Raw genomic sequence first — 19,213 nt, forward strand, 5'->3', positions numbered from 1 at the left:
CTTATTTGAAAGAAGCCTGTGCTGAGTTCTTGAGCAGATTGCTGCACTGTGTATTTTGGAGTCATTCCTCTAGTAAATGCATACCACTGGTACACCTCTTACAGGGTATACCCTCTCCTGTGTGAGGTAGGTGAGAGCTACACAGTAGAGGTAGCTGAAAAGCTGCTGTTTGTTGGCTCTGCCTGCGGTGGAGCGGGAGAGGGATGTTGCTGAAGAATGAGTTTCCCTGGTGAAAACAACTGCTGCTTGTGGCCATAGTTTGCTGGCAGGCTTTTTGCAGCCCATGCCAGGAGTCTGATGAGAAGTTTAAACTGGTTGTTGAAATTTAGTTGTCGCAAATTGAGTTAATTGCCCACAAACAGAAGAGCAAGTATGCTCAATAAAAATGAGGTAACGTGGCACAGTATAGACAACTTGACTGTGTGCAATGCAAGTGACAGGGAGCGAAGCCAAGATTATAAATGCACACGAAGAAATACGTCTCAGGGTAGCTGAATTGCTGATCACAGATTGAGATGTGCATAAATGTTGGACCACTCTAAAGAAAACATAAAATCTCATGACTTGCTGCCTTGTCTAGCACTAAACTGAGGGAGTTCCACTGGTACAACATTGCTGTGTGCTGTCTCTGCAGTTGCAAGCCTTTGTGTTGCACCTTGGTTAATGAAGCTCAATACTTTAAAAATTAGATGGTGAGATTAGATTTACAAAATGGCATTCAGCAGTAGCAGGAGAGTACATATGTGCGAAGACTGTAAGGGCCAAGGGAAGATAATTTGAAGATAGCTTGCATTGCTGTTTTACCACTTTTTGATGCTAGCATTTTTGGGGGCAGGTAAGAGTGACTGTTTTGGTTCACAGCAACAAGCAGCTGACTACCAGTGTTACTCTCTCCTCATGAGGGCAAAGGAAGCCTGTTCAAATTTGTTTGCTGTTCACCCACTCTACACACAGAGGATTTTTTTGATGCCTTTACTCCAAGAGCTGGTATAGTAGATTTGTGCTCTTTGCTGGAACTCTTCCTGTTATTTTTGGCTGTCTCAGCCTACACCTGATTGACAAGGTAGCAGCTTCATTAGGGGTTTTATGTTCATTACAAGTCTGAATGTATCTTTTTCTTGGATCCTTCACAAATAAAGATATTATGCTGCACTTGTTTCCAAAAGGCACCTGCTTAAGAAGTAATAAACAACAGTGAACTTGATCCTGTGAGTTCTGCTTTCTGGATTCCTAGGCCTGGGTGTCAGTTTGTCCTGTTTATTACCAGTAGTTCTTTATTGAACTACTGAATTGAATTGACTTGTGTAGCAGGTTGTTTTATTTGTTTGTATTTAAACATTCAATGCTTGGGTCTGAGTAGCTAACACCATTAACAAGTCTTCACAACTCTACAACTGACGACTGAGGCATATCCAGGGGCAGTAATTTACCTTGGATCATTAGAGATTTGTAACTACTAGAAACTGGACATCTATCTCAAACCTCTCCTGTTTTTGTTCATGAGATCATAGTTCTGTACTGTGTTGTGTGCATGTTGCATACCCTGTTTCCCCACCTTGTAAAAGCCAGCAGGACAAGAGATTAAACACAAGCTGAAGATCTTTTAAATGGCAGCTGATGAAACAGAAACTTCAGAGTTGCAGTCCAGTTTCTGAATCATGAGTGTTGTGGGTTTTTCAGTGATTATGACTTTAAAAAGGTCTTAAATTTGGGAGTGCATGGGTCTAAACGTAAGTAAGTTAAAAATAATTTTGCAGCATATGAAATAGAAACCAGTAGAGATTTGTTTTGCCTGTCTTTTTTTTTTTTTTAATTGGGTAATATAACAGTTATCAATGTTTTTGCATTAAGTCATCCAGCTCTTAAAATAATGTCAAAAAGCAAGTATAGGATAATACGTTTCTTAAATGATTTGTTTTACACAGGGGTATGAAAACAATTTAAGGACTTTGTGACTACTGTTGATCATGTCTTTTAATTGCTCTCCTGTGGACAATCCCAACATTTCCCTAGTAGAATCACAGAATGGTTTGGGTTGGAAAGGACTGTAAGATCATCCAGTTCCAACCCCCCTGCCATGGGCAGGGACACACACTAAACCATGTCACCCAAGGCTCTGTCCAGCCTGGCCTTGAACACTGCCAGGGATGGAGCATTCACAACTTCCCTGGGCAACCCATTCCAGTGCCTCACCACCCTAACAGTAAAGAATTTCCTCCTTATATCCAATCTAATCTTCCCCTGTTTAAGTTTGAACCCATTACCCCTTGTCCTATCACCACAGTCCCTAATGAAGAGCCCCTCTCCAGCATCCCTGTAGGCCCCCTTCAGATACTGAAAGGCTGCTATGAGGTCTCCATGCAGCCTTCTCTTCTCTAGGCTGAACAGCCCCAACTTTCTCGGCCTGTCTTCAAACGGGAGGTGCTCCAGAATGCTGCTGTTTTCAGGATCTTGCTATAGTCTTGTGTGCTTTTATGGCAGTTCCAATGGCTAATGGCCGTTCTTTTTTCTTATATGCTAACATCACACTTGGCCTTATTCTCTTGGGTCTGTGTTCCTAGTTTTCTGGTCATCAAAAGACTGATAATGAATGGCTTTTCAATATATGTGAAAACCAAAGTGAAGCTGCAGAGCTTTTTGCATTTATATATAGGGTTGGAAAGGGTAGAACACAGACTGTGTAGACTCACAGTTGACAGTATGATAATGCTCTTTTGAAACTGTAGCTTTACCACCATAGGGCTGATACCTGTGATCTGTGCTGTTGAGAAAGGTCTCTTGTCATCTCATGATGTAGCCCAAACACAGAAACAGGCCAGGCTTCCATTTCTATAAGTTTGGATTGATAACCTTCCCTGGTCATGAAGAGTGAAGAGAGCTCCCCTATTCCAGGTGGCAAAAGCATGGCATGTAGAAGAATTTAATGTATTTTGGAAGATGACAGTCTGCTTCTGTAGCTGAGTAAATTAATTACAGAAACTTTATTTTATTTATTTATTTTAAATGCCTTCTGACTTCAATTTTCTTTCAATTATTCACATATGCAATTATACTGGAGTAATCCTGAAGTGACTTACGTAGTGAAAGCTTCAGTACTTTTTGAGTTCCTGCCTTACCTGCAGCATGGAAATAATACAGGTCCAGCAAGACCTACATGGTACAAAAAGAGACAGTACCAGGGATTTCTTCAGCTGTGTGCCTGTCAGCCTTTGAAAAGCTGGGCAGAGGAGGGGAAAAAAAACTTCTACTAAATCTCTTGAAGACACCAAAGAGCTGCGATAAACTGAGCAACTTTGAAGGACTATAACAAGCCATGAATCAAGCAGTTACATCCTTAAGTTCCAAATCTGTAAAGCAGTATTCTTGTGCAGTTTATTCAGTCCAGTGTCTTTATGTCAAACTGTTAAAATATTGCTACATGTTCATGTCTGTTTTCAAGAATCATTGCCAAGAATTACTTTGAAACCTCAGAAAATTGTTTTTATAGATTAAATGACAAAGTCTGCATTCTCTAAGTCTGTAACAGGTAAATACCACCTCATCCAATGCACATTAATGAAAGCAGACTGAGAGCTCTTTAGGAAAGAATCTATCTATCTCTTAATATCTCTTCCCTACTTCATCAATTACTTACTGGCCACTGTTTCATCCATTACAGGCATGGGAGGTACATAGCCTTTGTGTGCTTAGCTAAGGAACCTGTAGAAGTTGTAAGGGAGAAGAAATAATTTACTTTCTTAAGAGCCAGCTTCTCTAAAGGATAAACTTTCATTAGGGAAAAATGAGCAAACCACTTGGGTGTAAGGATGGCTTAATCTAGCCCCAGTCATGAACAACTGAATACCTCTTCCATAAATAAGAAAACACTAAACTTGGTCTGGATTTGTCTTTAATTTTCCTCACACCTGGTCTTCAAGATTAAGGGTTTTTTAAATGAGGTCAGTGCTTGGCATTGTTAGCAGAACAGTACATTCAGCATGCTGCTGTAAAGTAAGGATGGTGTTACAGGTGTGACAGAGCAGGTGCTAAGGTGTAATTTGATGACTTCCATGTTTGTGGTTTTATTTATTTCAATTAGAATCCAAAGCTTGCTGACGGCCCGGAGCAGTGGGAAAGGGGGTCTCTGTAAGGGGGTCATATGTAATTGCTTTCTCCTCAATAGCTATCACAGTCCCTGTTTCTGATTTTCACTCAAGTGGCACTGGCTGGAGCATTCAGCTGAGTTCAATCTGAATGATAGGAAAACTAGTTGAAAGTCTTGGCAGTTTCGGTGGTGATACCTGATACACTTTCAAGCAGGAGGAAAGATGTGAGTGCTGCATATTGTGGTGGGAGATGATGCAGTTCTGTTTTGTAGGCAGCTCCTCATTCAGTGGTGATTTCCACCCCCCCATAATTGTGACTGCCTTTTAAAAAGTCAACTTATTTTGATGTCTCTTGACATTTTATGTAATTAAATTCCCTGACTTCCTTAGGGAGGCTTTCCCTCTGTAGCTAGTGTTAGTGGACACACTTTTTTCAAGTCATAATGTAACATCTATTGGTGCTTTTCAGTGGGGTTATTCCCTCTAGTATGTTGCTTTGTTACGTCTTCAGTCCAGATTTATGTCTTCATTTATTTGACGACTTCTGCCATTCTTAAAGGCCTTCTTTTGCAGTTTAGCAGACTTCCTTTGGATGATTCACAGGACTAGTATACAAAATACGTGTGCCATAACCTGCTATGTTATAGCACAGTAATAGTGTCAAGACTTTGGCTGGTAACACAGAACTTGTGATTTAGAGGATTAGCAACACGAAATTGTAATAGGACTAGAAATTCAATATTAAATTGCAATGACTCAGGATGTACTAGTTGAAATAGGGTGATGGTGAGTAACCATTCTGATGGAGGAATGAAGGGTAAAGGTGTGAGGCTAAAACATATCAGGGAAATTATTTTTTATGGTTAAGATGAGAAATAAATACTGTTCTTTAAGGCAATGGGAAGATTTTTTTTTTTTTGCATCCACATGTGTGGAACTCAAGTGCATCAAATGTAGAACAAGCACTAAAAAAGAAGACGAGATGTTAAGAGTGGAATGCCACTAGGTTTAAATTTGCTATGAGAAAACATAAGCTGAAGATTACAGAAAGGTAATTTATACTGGAGAGATGCTGGTTTTTGTTGTGCCTTTTTTCTTTATCTTTTCTTTGTGGGGTGGTGGTTATTTTTAAATAAACTAAGTAAGGAGGTACCTGGAATGACAGGAGGGTAAACTCTAAGTCAAGAAAACCCTTTGAGAATTGCATTCTGTGACTTTCTGCTTGTACCATTCATCAGACTGCTGCAGACCTTTTTGTGGCTTGTAGATTATTGTTGATCTAAAAACAACAACAAGAAAAGGAAAAGGCAGGGGTGTCAGTGTGCTTTACAAATGAGTTCCACTGAAATTTAGGCATCTCTCATGTTTGACCATTTTGTTCCCTCTGCCAAATTCTAGCAGACCCCAGCAGCTGCTGTCTGGCACCACCTCCCAGGCTGGGGCCTCTCCAGGCAGCAGATTGGGAAACCTGGTTAAATCATGAATCTGTGTTTCAGGCAGAAGCAGGGGGTGGTGTGGGTGTGCCTGCATCAAGCATTTGTCTTCACCAAGCACTAAACTATATTATTTTCATCTTCTGTTAAGCATTTCTCCCCCTTGTGTCACTCATCTATACTCCAGACAGTGATTAAAATGTGGCATTCCAGTGGAGTAGCAGCAATGGAACAATTTCACATTTTCCTTCCTTGATGAGCCTTTAGTTGTGTTAATGGAAGCCCTGACTAATATGGTGTGAATTAATCAGCATGTCTTCTGCTGCTATCACTGGTGAGTGCTTGCATGTGAAATATGTCATCTCAGGTGGTCCACCTGGTTTTCTGAGTGTCAAAAAGGAATATTTGAAAGTAATACAGCTCTTAAAAAGCAAAGTAAAACAAACCTTAAAAAGCTACCCAAAAGAAGAAGAAAAACCAACTTTCTTTTGAACAAATAAACAAAGATTGAAACTCCAGATTCTCTTGGTATGTGCGTCTTTGGGAGCCATGTTGTGGAAAGTGTGATGTCACGGTGGTGGTCTGTATGCTGCTGAGGGTCACTGATCCGTGGAGTCTTGGATGGCATGGCTAAGCGCTTCGCTTCCTCTGTTGAAAAATCTCCTTTCCAAACACATGATGTAAGTAAGCTGTAACGGCTGGGAGGTGGAATCTGAATCTTTTTGGTACAGCTGAGCAGAGTTTGGAGAGCATGGAAAGAAAAACTTCAGACCCCATAATATACAGTTATGCATTTTTTTTGTGCTGTCCATGGAAATAACAAAATAATAACAATTTGTAAGAGACGAGATCTCTATGTAAGCAAGACTTAACTGAATATTCTGTTCATCTATTTTGAAATAGTAAAAAGAATTTCAGCAGTTTTTTCCAGCAGACCTGGCAGAAAATACTCTTTACTGGAGTGTCTAAAATGCAAATAAAAGTTACCCTCTTGCTGGGTTTTCTGATTCTGCCTTTCCAATGTTAGTGCTGCATAGGAAAAGCAGACGTGTCAGATGGCAATTCACAGGGTATGTAGCATGTTGTTTCCTTCTCTACCTCTGACTGAAAGTTCCACCACTGAGGCATTAGGCAGAATTGCATAGCCAGGTCCTGTTCCCAAAGCACAGCTGATTGTCTACTAGAAAGCAACTACACTGGCAGGTGCTCAGGCTGGTGATGTTGCTGGAGGGATGACATAGCGCTGCCTGACTGTGTGTGTTTGATGAATGTGTTCAGGACTTTGCTCTGATCTTTGTTTTTCCTGGCAGGGTAAGAGTTAGAGAATTCACCAGTTGTTGGGATTTTTTTTTTTTGTTTTAAAATTACTCAGCTTTAGAAGAATGTAGATAATTAAATTATTTTGCTGCCAGGGTTTACTATGGATCAGGTCTAAACTACCAGAAGTTTGAATGAGGCAATTAGCTCTAAAGGTTAGGATCAAGAATGGTTATATGGTTATTAGGGTATTTGCTGTTCTGCGTGTTGTCAGCTAAAGAGGTTGCCTTTCTTTATACATGCAGGCAAAACCATAGGTGTTTTACAAGGAGTCATTGACAGACCTGAGGTGCTGTCAGTTTTAATTGTTCTATCTCCCTCTGTATGTCCTTATCCTTTTTGTGCTCCTGGCAACTCGAGGCCTGTGCTCATCACATTAACCAATACCTCTTGTTTCCATGTCGTTTATTGTCAGCATTTCTCCTGTATTACAGTATATGTTTTCATTTAGACCCTGTGTGGTTTCTGATGAATTACACAAATTCGACCTATTCTAGTTGCAGACACAGTAAGCTCTTTGCATGTGTGTATAGCTGAAATAATTTGTTTTAAAGCATCCTGGTTTATGAGCTACTACTAGTTTTAATTTTTGGGGAGTAAATAGAAGTAACTATTTTTGTGAATCATCCTTCATTTTCCATATTTAAAGTATATACAGTCTTCTTGTGTAAATAACTTCCTGTGCTGTGTGCTGAGGGAAAATTACAGCTTTAGTAAGGGGAATCTCAAAAATAATTTTGCCCTTTCTGGTTTTTAACAGCATTTTCATGGACATGTGAAGGCAAAGAAGAGTCAAACATCATTTACTATCAGCTCATTTTAACAGGCATATGAAGGTCATGTTAATGGTTTTCAAAAGCTGCTCTGTGATGAATGTTTGAAGAAATGAAGTCTGTGTGAATTGAATTTGTGCATTTCCAAAGAGAGTAAGATTTTAACATTGGGAGCGGGTGAGTCAGTGTCCTCTAGCTGTCATTTTTCCTTGGTGCTGTTAGTGGAGAGGGCAAAGTCTTGTGCCAGATATGCGCCTCGAAGACGCAACTGTCACCCATGCTTGAGTGAAGACTTGAAGGGCGGCATGAAGGCATCACTAATGTCTCTGCTACCCTGGACTCTGCAGAGCAGAGCAAGTTGTGTAGGGCTTTGTTTGGTGTTCCTTTATGATGCCCTTGTTTTGAATGTTAAATTGCCATCTGGTCTGATGTTTTCCTAATTTTTTGCTTGTAATTTCCAATGTCCTTGGCCTTTCCCCATGACTCTCAAGGCCTCCCCTGGCTTCAGGTAGGGTGATACCTGCAAGGAGGCAGTTATGGGCTATTTGTACATTTTTTTGTCTGTACATTCCTTCCTTGCTGTCTGGAGTCTTTATACTTTGTTTCTAGCCTGCATGATTTCTGCTTGCATATTTTCCCCATGTTTGGATATTAACAGGCCTTATAGAAGGTCAGGGCTTTCCATGGCATCTGTGGGCTGTACAGCTGTCACAGTTACTCTGTTGTAGGTGACTGTAGTGACAGGACAAGCGGTAATGGATTTAAATGTAAAGAGGGGAAGTTCGGGTTAGATATAAGGAAGAAATTCTTTACTGTGAGGGTGGTGAGACACTGGCATGGCTTACCCAGAGAAGTGTTAAATGCTCCATCCCTGGCAGTGTTCAAGGCCAGGCTGGACAGAGCCTTGGGTGACATGGTTTAGTGTGAGGTGTCCCTGCCCATGGCAGGGGTCTGGAACTGGATGGTCTTAAGGTCCTTTCCAACCCAAACCATTCTATGATTCCTCAGTAAGTATCATCCCTTGAAAGAGAAAATAGAATTGTTCATATCAGACACAATTGCATGCATTAAACTAAGTACATAGTTTCAGTTGTTGGGGAGTGTAGGAGGGAGTAGGTGCCAAACATCAACCTGGAGAGTTACAGTGCTAGAGAGAGTTTTTCTGTGGTTTCTTTGCAGCCTGTTACAGTACTGTAACATTGATAATAGGGCCATGATAACAGGCTATCCCAGAGGCTGTCGCTTTGCTCAGCACTGGTTTTCTGGCACTGTTTAATGGGGCAAAAACCACAGTGAAGATCAGTGCACTTAGGATGCCTAGAATTTAATTTAGGATGTTTATCATGTTATATTAACTGGGAAACCCATGTAGGTTATCTAGTTTTTCATCTTCCTCAAAGCAAATTTGTGCCTTCTTCTGTAATATAAATTCTGTTAGCTCCCTTGGGAGGATGGTGAAAATTCTGGATGTAGACAAATAGTGCTGTTTAAAACAGTGGAGATCTTGAAGCTTTCATTATGTTTTTCTTGTAACAGCAGTTGCTGCAGACCAGCTATCACTGGAAAAAATTGAGAGATGCTGGAGGTGTAAATAGTGCATGGAGGATAGTCTCGGAGTCTATGCTTCAAAACAGTACTTTTATTTAATATAACATGATTGTGTTTTACAGGAAGAAAAAACATTTGAATAAAGCTGATCAGGTCTCACAGAAGTGGACACTCACTTCAGTGCAGGTTGTATGAAGTAGCAGTGCTATTGGGCTCTGTTTCACAGAACCTGTGATTTGCAGAGCAGAATAGCATTTGGGTTTTATATTGGAGCAGTGTTGAAACTGGGAGTTGTGTAATGACTTGGTTTGACCATTTTGTTTTAATTTAAGATCATGCTGATGCTAGCTGTGGGGTGGCAGAATGGGCACATGAGGACACATGCTGTATATGTTTTGGTTTTCATGTATAGTCTGGTCTGAAACTGCAATGAACCATTATGATCCTCTGGTCTCTAAGGGAATTTGCACATGGTAATCAGGGCTGTTACCCCAAAACTTATGGATGACTTAATATGTTTTTGAAAGATAACAAGGCTTTATTCATACATCCCAGTAGATTAAGTGTTTATTATATCCTTGGGTATTTTATTCCACATTATACCTCTTCTCCCTCTTAAACCACTTTGCTTTTTACTTCTATGCTGAATGCTGATTTCTAGCCACTGATTCCAGTTGTTTCTGCTTTTTGTTGTGTTGCTGAGAGATCTCCTGTTTAGGTAATTGTGGGCTGTGGGCGAAGGCTTTCTTTCCCTTCAATAAGCTGAGCTGGTTTTGCTCCATTAGGACTACTTTTTATTATGATTGTTTGTATGACTACAGCACCTGACTGCCTAAGGCTCTGCCTACATTAAGTGTTAAGCCTGGGCTTGAGCTCTGGGCTTTGGCAGCAAGCCTGCTGTGCTGCTGCTGTTGAGATTGGAGCCTGACTGCAGCGTTCTCCTTTCTGTTCATGTTGTCCAAGATCAGCTGAACAGCAGGTCTGGTAGTGCTGCTGTCCAGGTAGTCTGGGAAATCTGACTTCCAGGAATAGGAGTGATGAGGAGAGCACCATTTGTTTCTTGAGCTCTCCTGCCTGTGAAAAAGGGATCTGTTTGTGCAGGCTCACACTCTGTGAGCTGGTGAATTCAGAGCCTGGGTTATGGGGTGCTCCCTGAGCTTTAGCAGACATGGTTCTGGTGAATGATGATACATGCTTTCTGGGTACCTGTAGATGGGGGAAAAACAGTCTCCTCTCTATCATGCTTGGGATCTGGACGTAAACGCAAGATGATTCCTGACTTTAGACAAATGAGAGAGCCTAGGAGACAGGATAATATGGGTCAGTCTGTCAATCTGGTGCCACAGCATACTGATAGCCTGATAATTGTCAGTTTTCTGTAAGACTAGCAGATTTATTTTATATATATATACACATATATAAAACATCAGAGCCTAAATCGACTTGTATCCTTTAGAAGATACAAGCAGGTAATAGAGCTGGCATCCTTTACTGATGTAAGGCAGAAGCAGATTTGGTAAATCCATGGAAAATGGAAGGGATAGACTGTAAAAAGGAGGGTAAATGACTCATGCTTGATGTGACAGAAAATGAAACCAGTGAAGAAAGATGATGTGGTTGGAGGAGGAAGCTGGGAAAATGATTTTTGGAGTACTTTGTAAGTAGGACAAAATTGCTTTAATTGGAGCCAGAGGAAAAGGTGGATTGCAAAGCTTATGTTTCAGACCAGAAGTTTTACACTTCAGTGTCATAATACCAAGTCCCATAATATCAATGTCCTGCTTTAAAAACGTTCTTAATAAGCTTCTGAGCTTGTGTTCATCTCTGAACTTCTGCTTCTAGTTACTGATAACTGTAAATTACCCTTTTCCACCCCACGTGTCAGTTTGAGCAATAGGTAAGGAGACTTCCTCCTGGGAGGAGACAGGATGCCTTCCAGGCTTGAATATCTTTCCTGTTCCTAGCTTATATGTATGTAAATTAAAAAATATTGATTTTGGATGGTAGCTCTTAAGATACAGAGATAACCTAAAATGGTGTTTTCATTGTGTGATCCCATCTGATACAACACACAGAATGAGCCATATGATGGGACTGGGGTTAAGTCTCCTCCCCAGCTTCTGGCATCTTTCTTCCAGCTTTCTTTGAGAAGATAAACAGTGATGCTGACAGGTTACGTATGTGGAGGCATTCACATTGCCTTAAGATATCTTCACCTGATGAATCCAGGGCCATCCAAGAAATTAGAAGAGACTCCCTTGGCTCCCACATGAGACTTTTCTGTTTTCCTTTTAGAAAAAAAAGAAGCCTCTTTCACATTACACAGTCCTTAAAAAAAAAGTTTCTTCCATCTTTTAATGAGGCTGCTGCTGGATTTCAGATTGAGGGACATCCTGTGCTTTCACTGCCCTCTATCCTTAGAAGAGTTATGAAAGGTGCTGGTCTACAGCAAACTTGCTGCTGCACGGTGACTGCACAGTAGGTAAATGCTTCATGTCTGCTAACAAAGTACTAAATCATGATTTTCTTCTGAATCTTGCTATCAAGGACATTACAAAGGCAGAGTGGGAATTCCCAGCCAAAGGCAGCCATTTCAGTTGGTAGCTAACAAGACCCTACAGACATCAAAAATAAATGAGGTTCCCTGCTCCAGTTACAGCAACAGCCATAGAGCTTCAAAGAGGTCACAGGTGTGGAAATTAGAGGACTCTGAATGGAGACTAAGATAAAAAGGGATTCTCTAAAGCTTCGGTTGTAAGTTTCTGATCTGAAGAGTGGTGAGTAATGCAGTTGCTGGGAGGTATCTTTGGCTTTGCCTGGAGCATGCTCGCAAGCAATCAAAATGCTTGCCCACAGCCAAACTGTTCTTTCCCTTTCTACTCGTCTGAATAATAAAAGCATTACACACAAACCCCACTGTTAATGCAACATGTGGGTGAAGTTCCAGGCTATTGTGTATAAAACTCAGTCTTAATTCCAGCAGTAATTATAACTTGTTCCTCTCTCCCCTGTTGTATGGTGACACCGCAGGAAGTGATGCAGAGTTCTGTGTTTCTGCGTGTGTGTAGCATAGGCTGGTGTAGGAACAAAGTCTACCTAATACCTTGATTTTTTTTTTCCTTTTCTTTTCCTGTCAAAGTCTCAGCTGTAATACTGTGCAATTGGAAACTTAGCATTTAACTTTATCATTTTGTCTCTTCAGTTCTGCTAGGAGGTGGTTCTACTGCTCATGGATATTTTGCTGCTTTTCTGCTTATAATGCAATCTGACATTTGTTTCCCTCTTTCTCTTGGGGCTGATTTTGTTCAAATTAGAGATTTCCTTGCAACACATGTCTTCTCATTTTCTAGCCTGCAGTTTTTGGGGCCATCAGCAGTTTAGGATACAAAGTCCTGCCCTTCTCTGTACTTGATAGAAAAAGCATAGTGAACAGTACGAAAAATTCATTATTTGCTGCCAGCTATCTGTGGTAACCTTGATATCCCCTGTTTGAACAGAAGGGATCCAGCAATTATTGCTGAATATAAAAGAGTTTTTAACATTGCCTTTGTATGCAGGGTGTGAGAAAGTCCAAGGCTTTTTATTTATGCTGGTATATTGCAGCCTATAATTGCATCCATCTTTTGATCTGTGGTATGAATTAGTTCCATTGAAAACATGTTTTCTATTTTTAAATCAGTTGTCTTGAACTGAGTTCTTGAAACATTCTGCTTTTTGGTCTTGTTTTTGTGTAGATTTTCCATATTGTGCTGGATTTAATATAATTGTTGACATGTTGGGTTTGAGTGCTTTTTATTTACAGTTGGTTTTTTTTTCCTCCTCTATTTTGTATAAAACTCTTGATGTTTTATGTTAGTGTTGTATTTATCCAGATTGAGTATGTAACTTATCTGATAATATATTAACATGTCACAGTTTGGAAACGTTTGATGGTAAAATGCTGTTAGCCAGTGTTAAAAAGGGAGAGTGGAGATTTGGAGGCCTTAAGAGCTGTGTTTCAAAACCTAACTTTGATTGAACATAAGTGTTCAGTAGAGGCTCGACTGGCAACCCAAGGCTTCATCCATGGGCAGTAATGACAAAGAAACATCTCCTAGAAACTCAGATTGTAAGTGGGATGATCTCTGCAGGACCTTGTTTTTCTCCACTGATCAGCAGCCGAGTCTAAAGACTGAACCTGAGTGTGTGAAGATCTGAGGTTCAATGGGATTGCTCAGGCCCAGGTGACTCTTTCAAGGAGCATGATATTCTCTGTGTCTTTTCTGTGGTTCTTGTGATGCTCATAAAAAATGTGAGGTGTGTTGCCAGCAAGTGCCAGCTGCTGTCCCTATACCTATGTAGCACGGCAGCATTTTCTTGTGTTCCCCAACCCAAAATAATTTGCTGTTCTCTTTTATTATACTTGATGGTGTTTTCACCCTTTCTTATACAGCAGCCACTGTGGTAGAGCCCTATAGGGTCTGTGACAAGGGCTCCTCTGTGTCGTAAAAGTAATAAACAAAATATCCTATCACGTTTGGCAGAGCAAGAGAATGCCAGAAGTTCCAAGCATTTGTTTCATGCCCCATCCATTGGCTGGTCCTCCTTGAGTTAAGACCCTTGCCTTGTCCTTCCCATGGTTGTGATGGTAAATGAGAGTGCATCTGGGTGTGCATTTTTCTTCCTTTGCAGTGGTTCTGCTTGGGGTGTGTGCTTGCTGGGTTTTTTTAATCAGTTCATGTTGATTCTTATCGTCTGCTGTATAATAGTTTGGGGTTGATGTAATCATAGTTACATGTATTTCATTAAGAGATCTATGTGTGTGTACTTAGGTGTTTGCATAATTCATGAAGTCAAGTATGTTCACATACCCCTTGTTAGCACATGAGTGCATGTAGTAAGTATGTACTTCTCTTCTTTGTATCAGTGGCTCACTGGGAAAGGTGCACTGTATTTATCCGGCATGTATATATGTAAAAAACCCACAAGCTTTACCATTTATTTTCTTTCTTCTACACCCACCCTAAAAGCGTAAAGGAAAACACATACTTCTGCTAGGGTTCTAGAATAGTTTATTTTTTCATTCAGCCATTAGTTTATTCGTTCAGGAGTTGTACACTGGGAAAAAAGTGCATCCATTAGACAGTGAGGGCTTTATTTATGAGGGGGGTGGTGTTTCAAAGGGGAGGCTGTCGAGTCCCAAAAGAGCCTTTCATGGTGTATTCTCAGCGTGCTTCTGAGGCCACTGCTCTGCTCATCAGGAGGAAAGGCAGAAATGTGGGCTTTACAGAGCAACTGTGTGTTTCACTGGTCCCTGCGCTCACTGACGTTTATTTACATATTGGGAGAGTAAATGGGTAGAACAGATGGCAACCAGACATTTGGTGGTTCTGTTCCCGTATGCTCCTCAGGGGTCTTGCATTCAGTTTTTGCAAAAAGCTTGTCCTGTAGTGAGGAGAAAAAACCCAGGAGTCTGTCCACAACTATGAAACGCTTGTTGGGGTTTTGCTCTAGTGACAGATTAAGGCATTTAGTAAAATGTGAAATAATTACAAGGTTTGGTTTACAGCTCCAAGTACTTGTTCATTAAGATAAGTCCGTTGGTGTGTCTGTCTCTCTCTCTTTTTATTGTTATTTTACCACTGGAGTCAATGCGTTTAGATTTGAACCCAGCGATCTCTTCCTTCTACGAACTGAGTTTGAAAAGTACAGGTCGTTTTATATGGGTCATGGAGACCTTTTGGTCTTCCTGCAAATATTGTAACTCATTTGTGCTTTCATAGGAACAGAAGATCTGAAAATTTGTCCAGAATTTCCAGGATATTTAATAGGTGTTTCTTCACTGTTTACAGTTACAAAGCAGATTTACTTCCTTACCAAGCTGTATTTTTTCTTCCTTTCTTTGTACACATTGGAATGTTGGAGCCGGGCTGCTCCAGAGTCCTGGGCAGCTTGGTTCAGTGCTGTGGGTTGTTGTGTTGGGGGTTTTTTTCTAGTGTGTGTGCATGTTGTTTTACAGAAGGGATAATTAAAGCACTTCTCCTGGGCAAACACATAATATAAAATACACATACTGCAAATATGCTAGCAAGGGCGCTACAAGTCAGGTTTTGAATGTGTAAAATCCTCAGAGCTTGACCTTTTGCACAGCATGCCAAATCAGCAGCTCTAACAGTTTGTGACAGGATGAATTCCAGTGACTTATTGGTAAACACATGAAACTGCCCAGTATTTGAAGGAGAACCTGTCAGATAATGTAAATACCAGACATCAGCTCCTCACCTACAATGTGGGATCTCCTAGTATTAGATGAAGTCTGTAATGCAGACCTTTCCATAATAAACCTCTCTCATAAAAGGTCAATGCTGAGCTAATATCCTTTAAACCAAGATAGGTTTGGGAAATAAAAGTAGAATTACTGATCCTCCATGAGCTAACTCAGGTTTTACCAACTACATTTAGTGCCCTTCTTATCAAATAGTATCTGTTTAAAAGACAAAAGTAGGAAGCCATGTCACACTCTGCAGGAGCTTTACCGTAGTAAATGGTGGCACAGAAAGTGAGAATGGTAGATGTCAAGAGAGAAACACAATCTTCTTGAGACGTGCTTAGAAGGTTGATCATTAACAAAAAATAAAGTGGAAGCTTGCTACTTTTCTGTAGGCCATGCTGCACAAATATTATGTTAGGATTAGTTTAAATGAAGATAATTGCTCAACTAGTAGATTTTTGGCAGTATGTTCCACAACCCACGTGAAATACAGAAAATTGTTCCTAGGTAAGTGTTTTTAGTCAGAGTATATTGTAGTGTGCTTGGTTAATGAAGCTGCTGTGTCTCGCTCAATATGTGACAATGTTTCTGTGATATAGGCAGCAGTTCTCTTAAATACTTCATGAGGTACTTTGGAATCCTTTGAGATCAAAATTAAATACAAGCCTGTTATTAAATAGGACCTAACTTCCTCTTTATTTTTTTTATATGGGGTATTGCTGGTTTTAGGAAATGTATTTCTAGACTGAGGCCACCATGGCAGTGCAATTACATCCTAGATAGTCTTTGCTTTTTTTCCTCCCGATAAAATAACATAGTTTAAATATCTTTTCCAGTGGTTTGTAGCCAGATGCAAAGTCAGCTAAAAAAGATTCCTTCAGAAAGATTTCTTTTCTGCATCATTATGTAACTAAAAGTAGCTGCTGTAAATACTGTAGAATTTTGTGGCAGTCTTGAAAGCCGTGGCTTCTGTGTCCTGGCTCCTTCCTTTAGGAGCAGATGACAGCAGATTAGATGGTCACATATTCTTTATGGTCCAGAGCTGGATAAGCATTAACCAGCTAACTAATTCAGTAACAGCAGGACTCAAGTGAACTGGTAAAAACCAGTAACTATTTGTGGCAAAGTATGGCAGACCCTGTGTATTTTAAAGAAAAATCTAAAACCAGCCATGGGTATGTTTGTTGTTGTGTCCTCAAATGCTAATCCATATGTGGTCACTTGTATGTCTGAATAGTTTGTTTTGTTTTGTTTTTCTTCTTTGACAGACTGATGTCTTGGTGTTGAGCTGCGATCTGATCACAGATGTTGATTTATATAAAGTTGTGGATCTCTTTCGGACTCATGATGCTACTCTCTCCATGTTGATGAAGAAAACTCATGAACCCACAGAAGTGGCACCAGGACAGAAAGGGAAAAAAAAGCCAGGTATGTAGATAGGAATGCCTTTATTTATTTATTAATACGTTCTAGAGATACCATTTGCACATATGTTTAGTTATTAATCTCAGAGTGAAAGAAATAAAGGTACAGATACTCTATTTTTCCTCAGATTCCCTGGTAGGGGTGTGGCTTGGGTTTTTCCATTTTAGAATTAAGTATTAGACTCTTGTAATCTTACAGGCTGTGATCCAAAGCTCACAAGAGTTAAGGGAAAAGCTCCAGATGACTTCAGTGAGTTTTGGATCAAACCCTAGATTTTTGTTACATATGAGCATCAGAACCGTTAGGTTTTTGAAGAGCACTAAGTATCAGCCAGATTATGAGTGGGAATTTACCACTGACTGTAGGGACTGGTGTTAGGTGAGTAACAAATAGTTCTAGAAGTCTCCCATCTCATGGTATCTACTGAATTACTCTTCTGAGATCACATCCAGGAGCCTTTTGCTAGGCAAAACTCCCACTGATTCAAGGTCTTGGTTAGATGCTTATCTCGTCCCTTTTACCATAATATCTTAGTGCCTTGTAATCTTTAATGTATCTATTCTCACAACACTGCTGTAAGGCAAGGCAGGGCTATTATCCCTGTTTTACTTATGCTAAAAGTACTAAATACCATACAGTTGTTCCCATACCATACCTCTCATTTTCTTTTAATGATATCTGTTAAATTGCTGAGGCTTGATTATTGCCAGCTTAGTGGTCCTGGTCTATGATTAAAGCTCAGAGGCATTACAGTAATACAAATAAGAAAGTGAAGCTTCAAACTGTTCGAGAGAGGAGTGAAATGCAAGCCAACTGTTGAGCTATGTGTGTGTCTGAAAGTGGAGGAAGTGTGTTTTTAAAAGAAAGCTGCTTAGGCTCTGCATGAGAAGATTTTTCTGGAGCAAAGTGTAAGATTAGTAGGGCTGAAAGCTTTTAGGACGAACTCTCAAACAGCTCTAAACCTCCTTGGTTTTGAACAGACAATCTAAGTGCTAATGGCACATAAAATCTTGTCAAGAGCACTATTACAGACACAGAGTTGAGCATTCATGAGTTATGAACTAATGGGTCTGTGGTTAAATATCACAGAGCTGCCCAGTACATGAGCTTTGAGCACACAAGCGGGGGGCAAGGAGGTCTATGAGGTTAAACAATATCCCATGAAGACTCTTTGAAAATATAAACACATCAGGTTGCACATGCATTCTTAATTTTCTTGTTTTTCATGTCTGTGTGCTTGACTTCATAGTGTAACTCTTACTCCATGACTTGTTAAAATTTGTGTATGATTTCTCAGATCTGTAGAAGACCAAACTTGAAAGCATTACAATTCCATTCTCTTGAAGTGTTTTGACACCACCAGTGTTTTTTTTGTGAGGCTTGATGCTAAGTTTTCACACTCAGAACTACTCAAGCTATCATGGAAAGCACTAGTAAGTTGTTTTCTGTGAGCTGCCTCAGATGAGACATGAACCCTGCTAGATCTTTTCCAGTCATTTGCTAAAAGCACGGGAGTGCTGAGACAGGAATTTTAGGTGGTTCTCCAGGTTCTAGTGAGGGGGGTACATTTTAGAGAGCACCAGACCCTCTTGCCTTTTATTCCTACTTGACTGAATGCATTCTATTGCTGTCAACATAATCCTAGCTCATCTTTGTATCTTTTCCTGTGGTCTTTTCATGAACATTCCCAATTTTCAGGTTTTCTCAGACACTGCTTTCTCTCTCTTCTAGCCCATCTTGCAGAGTCCTTGTTTTTATGCTTTTTTTACCTTTTATCCTTTTGAGCTTATGAGTTTAATTTCCTTGTAAAAACAAGTTGCAAAGACACAACAGATCAAGCTCTTTACCCTGGAGCAGTCATCACAGCATGGTTGTGGAGCATCATGGCTTGTGTGCTTTGCTTGTACCACCTGATGGTACAGAAGACCTTAGATGAAGAACTGGAATAGCATAGCTTTTCAAGAAAAGGGCCACCTAAGCATTTAAGCTTAGGCTAAACATGTTGGGGTTTTTTTCTTTAACCTTAGAAGCAACTGAACTGTTTTTGCTGAAGTTTTCTAAGTGTTCCTCTTAAGGCAGGCACGTGGTGTTGGAAATCTCATCCCAAACAATTAAAATTTGATGAAGCTTATAAGCAGCTGAAGACAAGATATTAATATGAAATGTGTTAGGCAGCTTTTAATAGCATGTGGTACTATTAGATGTAAATCGTGGCACATACATGCTTCTATATACTTGCGCTGTTCTACTCAAGTGTTATTAGAAAATAGATCCCTAGTCTTGACAAGTCACTGGATATATTTGTCGCTTGCTTTATTGTTTCAGTCTTCCTACAAATTCACTCCTTTTTTAAGAAGGAGCAACAAGACATTTTGTTTACAT

At 40.1% G+C, this 19,213-nt stretch overlaps 1 protein-coding gene across 1 annotated transcript in view; it reads left to right on the plus strand.

Annotated features, from left to right (window-relative positions):
- EIF2B3 (eukaryotic translation initiation factor 2B subunit gamma) overlaps positions 1–19,213 on the plus strand; it is a 99,533-nt gene that overhangs the window by 4,583 nt on the left and 75,737 nt on the right. Inside the window, exon 4 of the mRNA XM_005151082.4 lies at positions 16,675–16,834. Within this exon, the coding sequence (XP_005151139.2) occupies positions 16,675–16,834 (160 nt within the window). The remainder of the gene's footprint in view (positions 1–16,674; positions 16,835–19,213) is intronic.

Source organism: Melopsittacus undulatus, chromosome 6, assembly GCF_012275295.1.
Source record: "Melopsittacus undulatus isolate bMelUnd1 chromosome 6, bMelUnd1.mat.Z, whole genome shotgun sequence".
Taxonomy (NCBI): Eukaryota; Metazoa; Chordata; class Aves; order Psittaciformes; family Psittaculidae; genus Melopsittacus; species Melopsittacus undulatus.